The following is a 17,651-nucleotide window of genomic DNA, read 5'->3' as shown; positions in this document are numbered from 1 at the left end:
CACACAATGCCCTCAGGTACCGTGATCGTTCGTGTTGCAGCAAAGAAATTGTTGCAAGAGCAGTAAAGATTTTTTTTTTTTTTGAGGGGGGGTACACTTTGTTCAAGTTGCCTTTATAAATGTTTATTGCTATTTATATAATTATACCTCTCAGACAGCAGGCTTTACAGCAACTTTGAACCAGAACAAACGGGCAGCCTGGGTGCCTCCTTTTTAGCTAGACTGTATCTACTCCGTGTTACATGTTTATCTATTACCACCGTGCTATGAGCTTATAATTTATTTCATAATGTAATTTATAGTTACATTACAGAAGCATCCCTCTACAAACAGCGTCTATGTAATATTGATAAAGCATTTAGAAACAGAACATAAATTTAATGGCTCGGATATTGTGAAGTATCGATAATCTGCAGGAAAAAAAGTGTCTGTGTAAGTAAGCACAATTTATTATGGCAGGAACCTAAATAGAGAACATCTTTCTCTGTCAAACTTCCGTTAAGAGAACTTGACATTCCAAAATTCTTTTCTCCCCCACAGATGTCAGAAGACAAGACAGACAAGGTAAAAATCAAGCAAGCAGAAAGTTTTGACCATGAGAAGCAAAATATTTCCTGGCTGAAGAAAGGTAAGTTTCACTGAGTTTTTAGTTACTGGTTTGTGTTCAAAGAGATTTCTCAGCCATTGATTTATTTTTTGAAAGAAAAATGCACAAAAATACCCTGTAGTCTTAAATATGACCAGAAATTTCTACCATTCAAATTCCATCACTTGACTTCTACGTAACACGAACATACAATTTCTTACGCTGCAGAAAGGCCTAAACTACAAAATTTTAAAGTAACCTGAAAGCTCATTTTACTAATATTCTAGCATTCCTGGGAAAGTTTTATCTGACCTGAACTATAAGCCACTAAGAAGTATGGCTCGTCATCTTAATTCTGATGAAAAGTTTATATTAACTTTAACTGTTACTGAATTAGATTAATATTAATTTGATTTTCTCAAATACAAGTAAAGGTTAAGCCTGAATGTTTGGATTTGGAAGTGTGTTATCTGAGAATAAAGTACCATCAGTTTTCAGCGGTTAATATATATAGAAATATGGAGTCTCAAAAGTGGAGGAGTCATGAAAGACAAGTATGGGGACTTTTCCAGTTTTAAAGGCTGAAAAATAGCAGGAATTAAGTCACTCCTCTGCAACAAATACCAGTATTTCAAGTACTGTATTTTGTTTGTAAAACTACTTTAGAAGGAAAAACATAAAATTATAAAGATTTTCATATTGCATATTCCTGTGCACATAAAGAGGGAAGTTTCTTAGGATATTTTCTTGCTGAAAAAATAGATTTGCCAAATTAGGACCTAGCTTATGTGTTTATGTATGTTTGTTGGTCACAGAAGAATCACTTTATTGTATGTCATACAGACAAGTAAAACTCAAATTAAATAGACTTTCAAAGCAAACACTTTCAAGATGCCCAAGATAGAAATTAAATACCCACGGTTAGGTGCAAATTATGATTTTTAATGAGAACAGTTATATTCTAATCCTAACAAAAGTACTTCAGAAAGACTCAACAAGTGACCTCATATTTTGAAACATTAACTGTGGTGATATCAGGGAAAAGGCTCATTTTTAGCCACTGTTATGTCATCTGTGAAATGTGCCATCACTATTTTAAACTCTTACAATTAATTGTTCATTAGATCTCTTAGCTCCAAAAGAGTTTGCAATACAGTAGGCCTGAAATAATGTCCCTGCCTTGCAGCTTTCCTTGTTTATGCAGCATTTCTGCAGAAATTAAGCAGAGCTGACTGACCAAGATGCAGTTTTGCTTGGCTGGACACCCAAAATCCTCTGCTTGCAAGGGTTCAGATAACTTCAATAAAAACTCTGCAAGCATAAGCTTTGTAGTTTGAGCATCAGAGAGAGAGATACAGCTGAGTGGGGTCGGGGTCTGAACCTACAAGGTAGCACTGGACTCTACCCTGCAAACAGCAAATACGTAACTGAATTGAGGTTTTATTCCACCACAGGAGAGAACACAAGATATTTGCTGCTTTACAAAGGGGTAAAAAGGTAGAGAGGACCTTGACTCGTCCACATCTCTTAACAGGGGCTCTCAGAGTCCCATATTATTATTTATCCTCTGTTCCAGACCTGCTCCATGAGCCAGGTGCCATCCCTCACACCTGCACATTCCTGAGATCATTTCACTAAGTGTCACTAGTTCACAATAGTTTATTTCTCCATTTCCTGAGGAGGGACACCATCCATAGTTTCTAGATCATTACTAACCTTTTGATTGTTCTGTACTTGGAAGAGTTATAATCTTTCAGAAGCACCCAAGTGTTGACTATTGGCACATCTTTCCATAGTGCCACAGAGAGAACTGGGCCTTGAGGGTCTTGTACAGCAGCTCAGTCAATAAATAACTGAACTTGTCTCATGAGGAAAGCAAATTTTCCCTGAGATGAGAATATGGAGATTATTTTATCTAATATTGAAGTTTGCATTTAAAAATTTTTGTTGTTGTTTCTTTGCTTCAAGCACTTCTGTGGTATGCACTGGGTTTTTAGACTATGGTAAAACAAATTGTCTGGAGCAGAAGCTTAACTTCTATGTTTAAATGTTTTAAAAATACCTCATGTATAGATTTCAGGCATTCCAATAAACAACGAATTGTGGAGAACAGACTTGTACTGTTTCCATCAGGCACAGTAAGAAGACTATATGTTCTTTTAGCATCCAGTGTTAAAGAAAAGTTATTTTTATTCATGGCTTTGTATTGATTATTTGTTCCTTCTAAAAGAAACAATCATCATGAACCACATAGTATCAGAAATAAACAAAAAGTAGAGACTAGGCTGTGGCTTTAGTGTCTTTCTTAGACTTCATTTTTTTTCCCTAATGTTTTGCAAAGTAAAAGCTTATGAACTGGTAGTACAGTGGGTCAACATCAAAATAAGGTACTTATCACTTTTTTTTGTTGTCTTTCAACATTAGAAACTGCTTAATCAGGGTAGGGTGGGATTTTAGTCTGGCTGCCAGTTATTTGTCTTCTCCTTTTTCTTGGATGAAGATAGTTTACTTCTGTCTTGGAGCATCTAAAAGCCGAAATCAAAACCTCATTCTGAGGGAAAACTTCTTCCGCAAAGCAAAAGAGAAACCAAACCAGCCTTGTGAAAAGTATCATACATAAATAGTAGTTTGGGCACGTGGGATTGTACTAATCAAAATGTACCTGGAGGAGTAGACTGATAAATGTGCACTCTACCTTTGCTTAGAGTTTAAGAAAGTCCTAGAACATCTTTGTACCTCTTGAGGCACTTAGCACTTAAGTCTACATGTGAATAACATGAGACACTCCCTGGCTTGAAAGTAAGAACAAGGACAGCAAAATGGTCACAGTTCTATACTAAGATGTCTCGGGGTAAAGAAAAAAAAATATATATACACACCAGCAGTGTTTTCTGATAGTATGTAATATTCTTCAGACTGTTATGTCTAAAGGTGAGAAACCCTGTGTTTGGAGGTTATGCATCAGACCATCACATGCAAATCCATCAGAATCAGTATGAACGAGCACTGAGAAAAGGCAATTCTGCTCGTCTGACCTTAACACTGACTGATGAGAACCAACCCAAGGAAAGCCCGGGACACAGGAGGAAAAACAGACAGTGACTCCTATTTTGTGCAGGAGTGGAGGCAGTTATGTCTGCTTGCTCCCTCCCGTGGGGGAGAGCTCATTGCTGGAGATGGGAGGCAGTTCTGGACAGAGATACAGAGTTCCCCATGCCAGTACCTACAAAATCTCTGAGCAGAGGGAAACACAAGTTCCCTTGCAAAGAAGCAGTTGACAAGTTATCTGCCATGAAAAGCTGGAGCAGGAATCCTCAGTGCAAATATTGTCCTTAGTTTTTCATGCTTTGTCCTGAAATGCACAAAATAACATAAATGACAGTGTATAGACAATGAATATACATGGATAAGAAAAGAAAAGCCAATGTAACTTGAAGGTAATATTAGAAAAGTGTCCTCTGGAGGGGCTTGTGTCTTCCCTGCTTCATGTCCCTACAAGACCACACAGGCAGATGGTGACAGGACAAGTGGAAAGAGTTTTAAACTAAGAGAGGAGAGATTTAGATTAGATATTAGGAAGAAATTATTCCCTGTGAGGGTGGTAAGGCCCTGGCACAGGTTGCCAAGAGAAGCTGTGGCTGCCCCATCCCTTGGAGCAACTTGGTCTGGTGGAAAGTGTCCCTGCCCACGGGCAGGGGACTGGAACCAAAAAGACCTCAGAGGACCCTTTGAACCCAAACCACTCTGACTCTGTGATTAGATGTGCAACAAGCAGATCATCACACCCCAAACAAGAGCACAGGCTCCTAATCAGGCACAGTTATTAGAGGGCCCTGTAAAATCTGGAAGCCATGCAAGATATGCCCTTCAGTAGGGTCGTACTCAAGAATGAGCAACACTCCCAAAGGCTGACTCAGGAGTGGTCCCACTTTGCACAACACAGCCACAGCCTCTTCCACGTGGACCAGGGGCTCTTTCCACCATGGCAGTGATTTAGTGCCAGATTAGCAGCCATCTGGTGGAAAAGGAGGGAGGTCAAAGCAGAGCTAAATTCACACCAGCCTCAGCATGTGGCTTTTGGAGTTCTTTACAAACAAATCTCTTGGTATCACTTGATGATTACAGCCATATGGATACGTGGGAGCAGGCAGGAGCTTATCTACTGACACAAAGCTATAAAAGGTGACACTGATTTTGTACAGGGACCGCAGTGGTCTGTTCACTGTTTCTGCATCCATTGCAAATGCAAAGGAAAACGTGTGAGGGCCTCACACTGCCCTCCCATGGCTTCATCCAAAACTGGCCACGGCAGCCCAGGAACGCGGATCCAAGTCATACAGAAATGAAATTTCATTTCAGGATATTTTCACACAAAGCCCTCCTGTTTTATGCTGCCCAGCTGTGTACACAAATGCCCTCCATATATAACTTCCAGTGAAAAGTTAATGAAATGGCTTCCTTGCTCTCCTGCCAAAAATATAGCTGAAATTCTAATCTCAAGACTTTCTCCAAAATAGCCCCTTTCTGCACTAAAATTCTCGTAAATCAGAAACATTTTTGTCTAAAATAAGCCTGTTTTCATTGTCTTGCAAATAGTAAAAAGTCTAGCCCCAATTTCTCTAATCCACTGCTCTAGCCAGCAGATTTTCGCTGTAGGGTGAAATTCAGCCCTGTACTGAGGGTCAGTGCAAGGTCAACACTTAAACCATAAAATAGGGCTTAAGTGGTAAATAGAGTCTCTGTTCAGGATTATATTTCACCCCTTAAAAGGACTACATTTCACATGAAAAGGGAGATTTACTCATATCATAGACCTGGCTGTAGTGACATTATTCAAATAATACTTTATTCCAGTATTAATCCCATTGGGTGAGATTGGGCCACATTTCTAATAGGGGTACATCCCAGCGGAATATTCCTGGCTGTACCACACCTAAACATCCCACAGCCTGGCCCTGGGGTTGTATTCTCAGGGGTAAAAGCAAAAGCTTTCTACATGGCAGCACTCAAAAATACCTTTTTTTCCCAGAACACTCCTCTCTATTACCCAGAGGCTTTGAGAGACTTTCACAAGCAGCGATAAAGCGGGAAGGACATAATGCCATGAGACTGGTTTTGCAGAAGGAGAGTTGTCCTGGAGACACTCAGGGATTTTCCCAGTTCTTTCATCATCTTCCAGTTTTATACCTGGTTTGCAGGGGCTGGAATAAAAGTACAAGGCTTGTACCTTTGCTGAGACTATTCTCAGCAGAGTGTTTTGATCTGACTTTCATCCCTGTGTTTAGGGAGCTAAATGACATTTTTGGAATTTCTTTTTAAAGTCTCAGAAGTCAGTGAATGCAATTTTACATACACGCTTGGACACTTGTTTCCTGAATCTTGCTGACTTGGGTCCAGAAGCTTTTTTCACTCTCTCCTTTCAGCCTGAATTAAGTCATTGCATTGAAAAGCTTTATAGGAGACTGATAGCAAAGAAAGACTTCTCAGTTTCATGTAACAGAAAATGCCAAATGCTTCTAAAATGAATGCTGTAATCCAAGCAGACTGTTTCCAGATAAGAACACCACACACACACACAAGAAAAAGCACATTTAAAAAGTGATGACAAGGATCCCAGGGGGCTCAAATTCCTGGAAGATGCCTTGTCAGCTTCAGGACTATGACCAAATGAATTAATGAAGACAACCCTTCCTTTAAGTTGTAAACCAGCAGATTTAAAGACTCTTCCAATGGCAAGGGAGTATATGAAATCTGCAATGGTCCCAGCTCACCGCTTCTAATTACAGTGTTATAAACTGAGGGGTCCTTGATCTTTGAGCTGGCAGATCCTTGGAGATGTAAGACTTTGGACGTACAGTAAAGACAGAGCTGCTCCTCTGGGTGATAGGGTTAAGTTTAAAGTCACACTCCTATGCTGTATATTGATTGTAAAAATGTAAGTGAAGGTTTATTTAGGTTTGATTGCCTCAAGTAAGTTTGTTCAGCAAAGGAAAATTCTATTTCATTCAACTGCCAATTCTGGGGAAGACCTGAAGATATTGTTTCATTCACTGCTGGAAGTTTTCCAGACCAATTCTATTCTTTGCTGTACTTGGGCAAAATATTCAGAATTTTGCCCTCAGTTGTGTAAGTAGAGCAAAACATAAAAAACAATACAGACACTCCTTAGTTGTTGAGTTTCTCAGCAACATACACATTAAAGCACATATCCAAGGGCTTCCATAGCACTTCCTATTTAAGATGGCAAATTGGTGCATGGAAAATCTTAGCCTAAGGGTCAGTGTCAAAGCAATGAGTAATTCCATTAAAGCAACAGAGCTGCACTGGCTTGCAAAAGATCTCATTTGTCCCAGTATGTTTAAGACAGATCCCTCTAATCATCTTAGAACATCATTGCAGCTGGAGGAATGAAACCATTTTACCACTTGAAGTCATGGAGGGAAGGGTCAAATGCCACCCTGGTCTCCTAGAACTAAGGCAGTACAACCCAGAAAGATGCCTGTGCTAAACAGAATTTAGTAACCTGCTGAAGAAAATACAGAACTAATAAAAGCACTAAGTTTTTCAGAAGCTTCATAATTTATAGCATCTGTTTGTATAACTGCTCCCTGTCAGGAATGTACCACCTCCACAAGAGTGGGTTGCTTCTCTTCCAGGTAAAAGTGAAGACCGATGTTGTGTTATTCGGTCAAGTTTTTTCTTCCTGAAAGCTCAAAAATTAACTATTATTCGTATTCCTTCTCATCTGGAACAGTAACACAAATGAACTTGGGGTTATTACCATTTTCCCTTGGAGGGAGACAATAAGACATTTGAATCTAAGTGAGTTTTTGATGTTTAAATGCTATGAAAAGTAGATATTGCAAACTTATTAATGAGCATTTAGTTATAGAGATTAATTCCTTGATAGAAATCCCATAAAAACAGCAACTATTCAGGCCTGATTTACTTTTACCCTGAGCTTAAAGGCAGGGTAATCATGGATATAAGCAGCTCAGAGCCAGTTTTCAGAAGGTCTACAAGATTATACACTGGTATTTAGAGCTAGACTGACAGTTGATAGAGGTGTAGCAAAATCATTATTATTGGAGGGGTTCAATAAAATATTTTGATTAAATATAATTAGAATATTAAAAAAATAGACCTCCCCAGACCTCACTAAAGATTTGCAGTCATTCTCTGAAATACAACTGCCTTCCAGTGCTCAAAACAAAATGCAGTGGATGGGGTAAATCCTGGTCAGGCTGGTGATCTCTTGCTTATGAAAGATATTATGGGAAAAGTTGGAGAAAGACAAAAAGTGGAATTAGTTTAAATATTTATTGTTAGCTGAGATTCAGCAGAATTTTTCTTCCACCTGTTTTTTAAAAAAATATTTGGAACTACATCCAAATGGAAAGAGACACTAAAGGTGACCTCTCTCAATGACCAATAATAAAATACTGGACATAAAGTCCTTCTCAGAACAGCTTGGTGATTAGTTCTGTGACTTCAGATCTGGGCTGAGAGCACATGAATGTATGAAAGTACTCACATTCACACCTCCAAGAGGAAAACTCTCATCCCCAGTTTTCAGATACTCTATGTAAGATCATGGCTTGGAGATGTGGCCACGAAAGGCTGGTCCTTTTCTCCATTCCCTTCAGTGCTTTTCCTACTTTAACTCCTTGTTTCCTTTCCCATCAGCTTAGTGCTCCCAGTTACCTGATCCTCTGCATGTGCTGTGCAGAAATTGAATCTGTGAGTCTGGTGCCTGCTGGGCAGAAGGGCATATACAAAAATTAGCTGGTGAAGCCCTCAGTGCCAGCTGAGTTTCTTAATAACTCTTACTACTACTGAGATTCATCTCTTCAAAGAGAATTGCACAAGGCCTCTTTACCACCTAAGTGATATTTAAGTGCTACAGAGATCTTTGTTATCCCCCTAAACTAAATTAATTTTTATTTTATAGGAGTCAAACAGTCTCTTAGGGTCTCTTGATTATATAGTCTCATTCTAATTTCAGTCTTTAATCTGAATAAACACGTTAGAAAAACACAGACACAATTAACTTAATCATAAATTCAGATGGATTGTTTATTATCTGTCTACTTAATGTGCTTATGATTGCAGCAGTTAAACATGATAATGTTTTCTTCTCTCACACATAAATGAATATACACAGCACAGAAATATGCACAGGAAGAAAAAACTTGTGCCTGAATATGTCAGTAGGTTCCAGAGATAGAGAAATAGATGCACCTCTCACTCTGTGCTCTACAGAAAAACAAACATTGCCACAATAGTGTTGAGACATCCAAGAACTGATTACTGTCAGATTATGTTCTTCTTGCTGAAATATGTCTACAAACAGTTTCAAAAGAAAGAAGATGCTATTGCAGCAGAGATGCAGGTGGGAACATTATCTGGCTATACCATGACACCTGGAATTTAAAAGGAGTGTAGATTTGGGGTAAATAAGACCACTTGAGTTCTTCAGAGTAAAATACAGGTCAAATCAGTATCTTTCAACAGAAGAAAACTCAGATATCAGACTTAAGGAAGATTTTTTTTTTTCCTGTGTGATCCTTGTCAGGATAGTTGTCTTAAAAAAGAAGTCAAACCTTTTTAGCACCAAGTTGTTGTGTTACACACCCATGACAACTAACACACGTGCCAAACTGCTACCACGTATCCACAAATACTTAGATGCCAAAATAAAGTTGGAATATGATTCTTCCTGTTCCCACAGCATATTGAATGTGAGTAATTATTTCAAGTATGCATTCAAGTTAAATTAGTGATTATGACTAGGATAGACTTTTCTCTATCATTAGACTAATTTTTTAATGGTCACACAGTATATCATGATAAAGTTTTATTTGACTTTAGAATATTCAAGTTTTAACTAAGTTTAAAACACACTACGCTTCCTTTCCAAACAAGAACCACTGGAAAGTGTCTATTGTGAAATTACATGGGCAAAGGGAAAAAAGAGGAAGATAAAAGAACAGAAACTGAAAAGTCAATTCAGACATCTTCAGTTTCACTTTTTCAACTATTTCCCTTATTTATAAACACTAAGAAAAACATAAAATTCTATTTTAAACTTTTTTTCTCAATTAAAAGAAAAAATTGTATGTTACTGGAATTTTAAGTCTCTGAAATCTAGGCTTATATTCGAAGAGTAGGCAAAACAATAGAAGAGGTGGTGAGAAGCAGGGGAAGAAAGCCAAAAGAATCATAGGAAAAAGCAATTATGGCACCTGGTAGTCATTCTGGCTGGATGACGTAGTTACCAAATTTATTGTCAGCAGATATTTTAAGTGCTTACTATTTAAAAAAATACTACTGCTATTATAAAACAAGCCATATAAAAACCTAGCATAAAGAATTTGAAATATATCCAATTCAGCTTCCAGCTAAGCAATGTTTTTTTTTTTCCTTCTTGATTTAAATAAATAAACAGCCTATGAGCTTCAGCAAGGTATTCACTCACACTCTTGGTTCCTAACTTTATGATCAGCCCCGTTCCATCAGAGGTGGTAATCACCAAGCAGAGAAATTCCAAACAGCAGTGGAAGCCTCCCCAGCTCTGACTTGGAGGGAATCACCAAGAGTTGTAGAAGGATGGTACAGTCCCCATGCCTTAAAATTTTTTCATGAAAAATAAATAAAATGTAAAACTAAGCAGTGGTTTTTACAGTATGACACAGCAGTATTACTTGCATTAGGCCAATTTACCACTTATGATAGCAGTAATAGCACTAAAAGCCAATAAAAGCGGTCTGTTCGTTCAGAGATTGGCTTTTATGGCTTATTCTAAATATTATCAAGTGAATCAAAAGCTGTCATTATAGTGTCTAAAAAGCCTTCCTACCTTGTAAGCAAACAGTGTGACTTTGACAAATAATCATTAATATGCCTGTGTGAGACCAGGGCTAGAAGGGAAAGAAAAAGGAAAACCCAGTATTTCACTTTACATAAATCACTAAGATCATTTCAGTTAAATTTCACAAAAAATAAAACAGATTTATATGTAAAATGCCATAGTTTTCCAAGTTAATTGTTTTTTGTTTGTTTCATATAAAAAGACTTTTCAATGCAATGTCAGCAAGACTAGGACATGCAACCATGGCAAGAGCCTGGGACAAGCTAAGCACTCTGAGGCAGGACTGGTCCCCTGACAAGCGACCTTCGACTCCAAGCCTTGGGCAGTTGGCTTGGGCATTCCTGCTCCCCCAGCTTGTGCTGTGTCTCCAGGAGTTTCTTTGCCCATTCTATTTGCAGTTTTGGAGGCCCCCCTGGAATGGCAGGCCAGCACTGACCACGTTATGTGATATGTTGTACAGCTGCATGGAGTGCATGGACCAGCAGGAACATGTGGTGCTGCACTGCCAGGGGAATTATCCCCCCCCTTTTAAGGGCCACGTGTGTTTAGCAGGCAATTTATGTGAGCAGAAAACCAACAGACCTCCTCCTCCTCCTCCAAGCTTGTGATTTCTTTGGCTGCTCTTTTTCCCCAGCTAAAGAAACACTACACTAACAGTGAGGTAGGAAGACCCCAGGTAAAAACTGGTACACCAGGTTTTGCCTAAGGTACCCTGAAGCAGGGCAGGAAACCTGTTAGGATTTACTACGTGCTTGTGTTTTTCCAAGAAATGGTGCAGTCAGTTCTCTAAGCCTACACCAAGTAGAGCTGCTTCCCTTAAAATACTCCCATTGAGTTGTGTGTTTGATTATTTCAGCCTCAGGAAGGAAAGAGTAGGTGAGAGCTGTTTATCTACTTAGAATCATAGATTGCTTTGGGATGGCAGGAACTTGAAATGATCATCTTGTTCCAACCCTCTGCCATGGGCAGTGACACCTCTCATTACACCAGGTTGCTCCATCCAAACTTACAAGAAAAAAAGGACTTTGGTCCACTTGAATCTCCTCCTTCAGGCAGAGTCCAGCAACTACAAAGGTCCCTCCCAGATCCAGAACACAAATTGAACATCTGCACAGACCTAGCTGGTTCAACAGGTAGACCGACCATCAAGACCTAGAGAACACAAGCTGCTCACTGAAATTAATAATGTCATTGTTCCCTTCCCCCCAAAAGTATTTTGCAGTGCTGACTTCAGTCCCCAGCTTTCCTATAAAGTGGTAAAAAAAGGCTTTGTCACTCAAAGACTTGAGTGGTTTGGTCTGTTTGATTCTCAGGTGGTGGGTCTGCAATGTATGTATTCATCACATACAGTTTTCCTGTGTTATTTTTCCTCAAACATTCAATCCCCCCATATTTTAGCCCCACCTTCATCTCTGTTAGACTCAAGTTTTATTTTTTTTATTGCTGAAGAAAATTAGAGCACGGGACTCTCTAGGTTGTTGTGCAACCTGAAACAGCCTATGGAAATGCTGTCCTAAAGCAAACGTTAGATATGATTCTTTAGACCAAGATTTCAAGAGCAAAGTCTCTAGGATTACTCATATGCCTGAAGTTCCTAGGCTTGTTCTTAGGCCTGTTGCTGAACCTGCTTCTGACAGAAGAGGAAGATGAAGAATTAGAGGCCATATCTTGGCTATAGTGTTGCCCTGTTTCTAATTGCTGCTGTAGCCAAGAAACTGGATCCTTCCTTCCACTTGAGACCACCTGGAGAAATACATTCCTCCCCCCAAACTTTTCCCAAAAGCCCAAAACTTGGCTTTAATTTAATACATATTTTCCATTTTTCCCCCTCTAATGAGATGCATTGATATTTTCACCTGCACGTTCTGTATTTTGTTAATGGGAAATGTTTCAAACAATGTGTGGTAATGGGATATGGGATTATATATTTATTAATCTCAAGAGCACTGTGCAAACCATACCAGTAAGTTACAAGCAAACTGGCAGCACAGGGCTTGAGTTCTGGCAGGAGATCTCTTCCAAACCTGCCTGTTAGGTTGCATTTGGCTCTGCTTTAAAACTGTATGCTAAGCTATAGCTGCTTGGGTCAACTGTGCTACAAAAACTGTACTGAGTACTCTGTGTCCAAAACACAGTGACCTGGTGGTGGCCAAGGAGATGCACTTGGAGCAGTTGACCATTGTGGCCTCTTGCATAATATAGAAAATCTTGTTAGAGCCAAAGATAACAGGAAAAAAAAAAAAAAAAAAAAAAAAAAAAAAAAAAAAAAAAAAAAAAAAAAAAAAAAAAAAAAAAAAAAAAAAAAAGGTGTTAGTCATGGTATGCTTCCATCAACAGGAAAAAAAGCTCTTTCCGCTCATGGAAATTGTATTTATATTTAGTGATATCTAGGTCTACCTGTATGTGAATTTACCCCAGTAAGCTGCAGTCAAATACACCCTCACCTGCTCTTCTGCCACAGTAGGTCAGCCCAGAGCTTCCCATGTGGTGGCTTTTACTGAAATGAAAGGCATTGTTTGCACAACTGAAGGACTGTCACTGGAAGATGAAAAAGCCTGCTTTACCCCCCCGCCCCGAGGGAAAGTTGGAGAAGGCTTCATGGATTTGCCCTTTGTAATATTCAGGTTTGTCTGCAGCAAGAAGAAGAAATAAAAACTAATGGAAAGAGACATTTCTTCCTGGATCAAAGCTGAATTCTTCCAAGAATACATTCCCAGACTGTACTCAGGAAAAACAGTTGTGAGGTCAAATGATTCACAGTGTCCAGCTCCACTCAGGCACTGCATTTCTCCTTATTGGGTAAAAAACAACTGACAAATTTTTACTTTTCATTTGAGGGTCCCAATTCCTTTTCAGCCATTAACCACTAACACTGTTTGCTCCATGAAGGTGATTAATAGGAGTGGAGGTGAACCAATTACTTAGAAGTGTGATTACTTCAGGTATACGTAATACTTAGATATACTAAATATCCCATTTTATGGGTAGCCGAGACCCCTGACTGCAGTTGCCAGTACCCAGCACTTCTTAATAAAGATGAGCCCTGCATATTTCCAAGAAAAACAGAAATAACTCTAGCACCCAAAATTAATTGCTGTAGATGAGGTAAAAACCACAGAGGACTGACATTGCTTTTACTGAAAGAAAGGAGCCCTTAATAAAAATACCAGTACTGAGTTGTTAGAATATGGCATTCCCTGATTTTCAGTTTCATTTTCTAATATTTATCACTTTTTTTTTTTTTTTTTTGGAAGAGTGGCAACACCTACTTTTCTGGCCTGCGATAACCTAGGTTGTGCAATACCACCCTGTCCCAAATTTTTTGAGTTGATTTTTTAAGCTCTGAACTGGAGCCATAGAATTTATTTTAAAACTAAGCTTTCCCTCCAGAATAGAAATATTTTTGAGATAGCAGAGGTTACCAGCTTTGTACATAAGTTTTAAGAGGTCTCTCTCCAGGACTGGTCACCGTGACCTCCTTTTTCCATCGCTGTTCCACTGGAATGTAGGTTGTGTGTAAAATTAGAAAGATAGACTAGTCATTCATTATCCAGGTACAACACTGGAGCTGACAAGGATTGTGCCTTGGAATGCATGTAAATTTACCCTAAAGTTACTCAGGTATCGATTTTCAACTCTTTTCTTTATCTACTTTGTCCATACTGTACATCACAAAATCCTTATTTTCTCTATGATGAAGACTACCCAAACTACAGCTGGATAGAGAGTCTATTTGCTTTGTCTAAACAGTGCAAGCTCTCCCATATTCAATGACTACTGGAATTATTATGTGATCTTTTCAGCTTCTAATGCATATTAATTTGTAATATACAAAACCATTCAATAAATAATTGTGCAGACTGAATAAAAAAGCAATTTAAACTTTTCCCCCCCTAACTGGAGACACTTTTTACAAATAGTTCTTTTAAGTAGTCTTAATAGTATCTCTTTAATATTGCCATTAAAATTCACCAGAGTTCAAGAGCAGAGCAAATTTACATCTGTTAAAATAATGGAATTGACATTGATATTACATCATTGCTATTTTAAATAATCATTCTTCATAATTCAAACCTACTTGCTTTAAGTTGCAAATAAAGGGCTTGTTCCTACTTTCAAAGTCAATGGCAGAACTCTCTTTGGCTTTCAGGGAGCAGCACCCAGATTTAGACACAGGGGTCTCTGGTGAAATGTGTGGGGTGTGACTGTGCTCATTAATGCAGCAAAGCTAAATCCCTCTGAAAGAAAAGTTACTGAGGGTGGTTCTATGAGCCCCAGTCAGAGAGGATAACTGTACTGGGCTAGCCTGTTCCCAAAAATCACAAAACTCTACAGATTACTCGGAATTCCAAGGCAGTTACAGTTCCTTTGCTTATTTTCACAAGAAAGCAACATTTTTCTATAGGTATTTTTTTGCCATTTTAGGGCAATTTTGTGGTTTTCCTTCCTTAATGTTTTGGGAGAGATTGTTTGAAAAGAAGCATAATGACAACCCTCACAAATTCACCTTCTCTTGGGAGAACATTAGAACTTTCACTGAAATTACGTAAGTGTTCTATGAACAATTCAAACTGAGTCTAAAGGAATTAAAAATATACGCCATACACATCTGGAAAGCCACCTAGAAGGTGAATCAACGTGGCCCTCTTCCTGATGACAGTAGAAAATGAAACAAGAATTTTTAAAAAAATAGAGAGGATAAAGGTTATAACCAAGACTATTTAAAACTGGAGAAAAATATGCTTTTCATTATCCATTTAGCACTCAAGTGAGCACAGTTTTGTACCTGACTGTTCCCTAGGTTGCTTATTGTGTTCTTCAGAAAAAAAATAAATCAGGGTCCACACTGTAGCTTATCATCTCAAGTTTTCAGGGACAGAAACATTTCACCTGTATCTGCACTGAGCATTTAGTTTGACAGATTCCTGGCCATGGCAGAAATCACCAGTCACTACAGTAACTATGTACTAATGCACTACTGAAATATGTTGAACATTTACTGGACAATAACCACCAGCTGAGTCTTAACCATAATTTTGCACTGCATTTGTGGGCCTGTTACATGTTATCTGGGAACCAGAGAACTTTATTAGCACTGTCATAAAAGCTAAAGCAGAATCAACCCCTTGTTCTAGCATCACTGACACTTGCCCAGTATAAATAAAATTTCCATTGAGCCTTAGCATATTTAGATCCTAACTGAAATGGCAATTGCCTTGGGTGTCCTTAAGAGTAATTCAATTTAAAAGAAAACCACACAAGAGAACAAATTGTGACCCTTTACTGTGAAGAAAAGCATAAATAAGCAGCTCCACCAAGACCAGGAGGAAATAGATTATTGCAGAAATGTCAAGTTTTGAAGAACCTGCAGTGCTGACTACTTTATTCCACTTGGAATTACTTACCCCCTTATAAAACTTTCCACTTTCACAATGGGACACCTGCCTTTATGCTGATTTGTGGAAGGAATAACACATAGCTTGAATGGTAGAGAAATATTTTCCAAGCAAGGATGATTAAGCAATGCTCTGCCTCAGGAAGTGTTTCAGGCACTGTCACTTGGTGATGTTTAAGGAGAAATGAGAGGGAAAACACCTCAGGGTTTAGCCTGCAGAGATTTTAATGTCATGCAGACTGGGACTGCTGAACTAGGAGGTCCTTTGCAGATGAGTAACCCCTAATTCTTTCTGGCAGAATTTCTCAGCTTTAAAATATACCATCTTCCCCCATCCCAGGGGCTCTAACACAACGTGATGTCTGGTGCAACCCAGCCTTTAGGATAGTCCTGAATAACACAGAAAACCAGTGAAGTGCAAATTAAATAAGTTAAAAATATGGGGTTTGTAAGAAATTTACTTTCCTGTGGCTTTCTGACCACACTAATGGGAGGAAACAACATACACCTGACATGGAGGACCAGTGGTCTCCACAGCTGCTCATCACTGTGGGAAGGAGGAATATTCTAATATGTCTATCTTTATCTAATTAAGCATGTATTACAGAGACTTTTTATATTATAAATGTGCAGTCTATATTTCTCATTCCATCACTATTCTTTTCTCTTCCAACACTAAAAACTGCTTATCTGACGACTCTGCGTAGCTGCAAGGAGTTTTCATTGGAAGGAATATGTTCTCATGTCGTCTATTTTTGGCTTTCCATGCCGTGACAACAGAGGCTGGCCCGGTGTTTCTATATATGAACACTTCTCAGGTAGCAGAAGAGCTGCCGCAGATTGCCTGGCACCTGCTTGAGGATGAGGTGAACAGAAAGCAAAGCAAAAGTATTTTTATTTCATCAAGAACATTTTGGCCAAGCCATATTTGCAGAAGATAAAAACCCGAGGAAAGCGTAAACCGATGGGGAATGCAATCTTTTAATATTTTGGGAGCACGAAACAGTGAAATCAGAGTTCTGAACTAGAACAGGTTTAAGAGGGAGTGGAGCAAACACAGCAGGTGCTGGGGGGAAATATTCTTTTCAGGATAAGTATTTTCAAGACCTGGTAGTTACATTTGGTTACTTCTAATCTTCTTTTGAAAAAATAACTTCTGAAAAGGGAAGATAAAATATATGGAACATGAATGTCAATAGAAACATATTGCAAGTATGACACATCACCAACAAGCCTATGGCTGCTGAGTTAGGAAAAAACCTGATGTATTTAGAAGTATTGTCTTTTGCTTTCTAATATAATTTTGAAAGATCTGATTTTTTTTTTAATAGAGCAGCTATTAAGAGAAACTAATTATGATTTTATTTTTAAGGGCTTGGATTTTCTCTTACATGTATCATTCTAACTCAGGAGTAAGGCCATTCAAGCAAATGAGATGAGGTTGGTGTGAACGAGTTTAAATGATCAGACAAAGGCCTCAAGATATTTATGGATGGAATGAGTCATTCCTGTTCTGGTTGGATGATTATATCAGTGGAGAATTAGTCTATCATCATGCAGAGCCTGAGCCTTCTTTCTCTTACATCAGCATCCATCAGGATATATTGTGTGGTATTTCAGTAGCCTAAAACCACAAAGATGGTAGAACTGAGCCCACAGCCCCACAGTTCTGCCCCATTTAAATCGATAGATTGTCTGGTCTTTTTTCCTTAGTCTGTTTACCTAAACTAACTTACATGAAAGTTTCAGTAAGACCTATTTAAGGTGTGAAGTAACTGCGGTCAAAGAACACATTCTTT

The 17,651-nt window shown here is 38.6% G+C and overlaps 1 protein-coding gene across 1 annotated transcript in view; it reads left to right on the top strand.

Annotated features, from left to right (window-relative positions):
- Positions 1-540: 540 nt before the first annotated feature.
- Positions 541-17,651, top strand: part of MDFIC2 (MyoD family inhibitor domain containing 2) — a 42,313-nt gene continuing 25,202 nt past the window's right edge. Inside the window, exon 1 of the mRNA XM_027894537.1 lies at positions 541-628. Within this exon, the coding sequence (XP_027750338.1) occupies positions 541-628 (88 nt within the window). The remainder of the gene's footprint in view (positions 629-17,651) is intronic.

This window comes from Empidonax traillii, unplaced genomic scaffold (assembly GCF_003031625.1).
Source record: "Empidonax traillii isolate 1590-97213 ecotype Southwest subspecies unplaced genomic scaffold, ASM303162v1 scaffold433:size1479616, whole genome shotgun sequence".
NCBI lineage: Eukaryota > Metazoa > Chordata > Aves > Passeriformes > Tyrannidae > Empidonax > Empidonax traillii.
The sequence above is the reverse complement of the archived record's forward strand: the minus strand, read 5'-3'. Positions and strand labels throughout refer to the sequence as shown.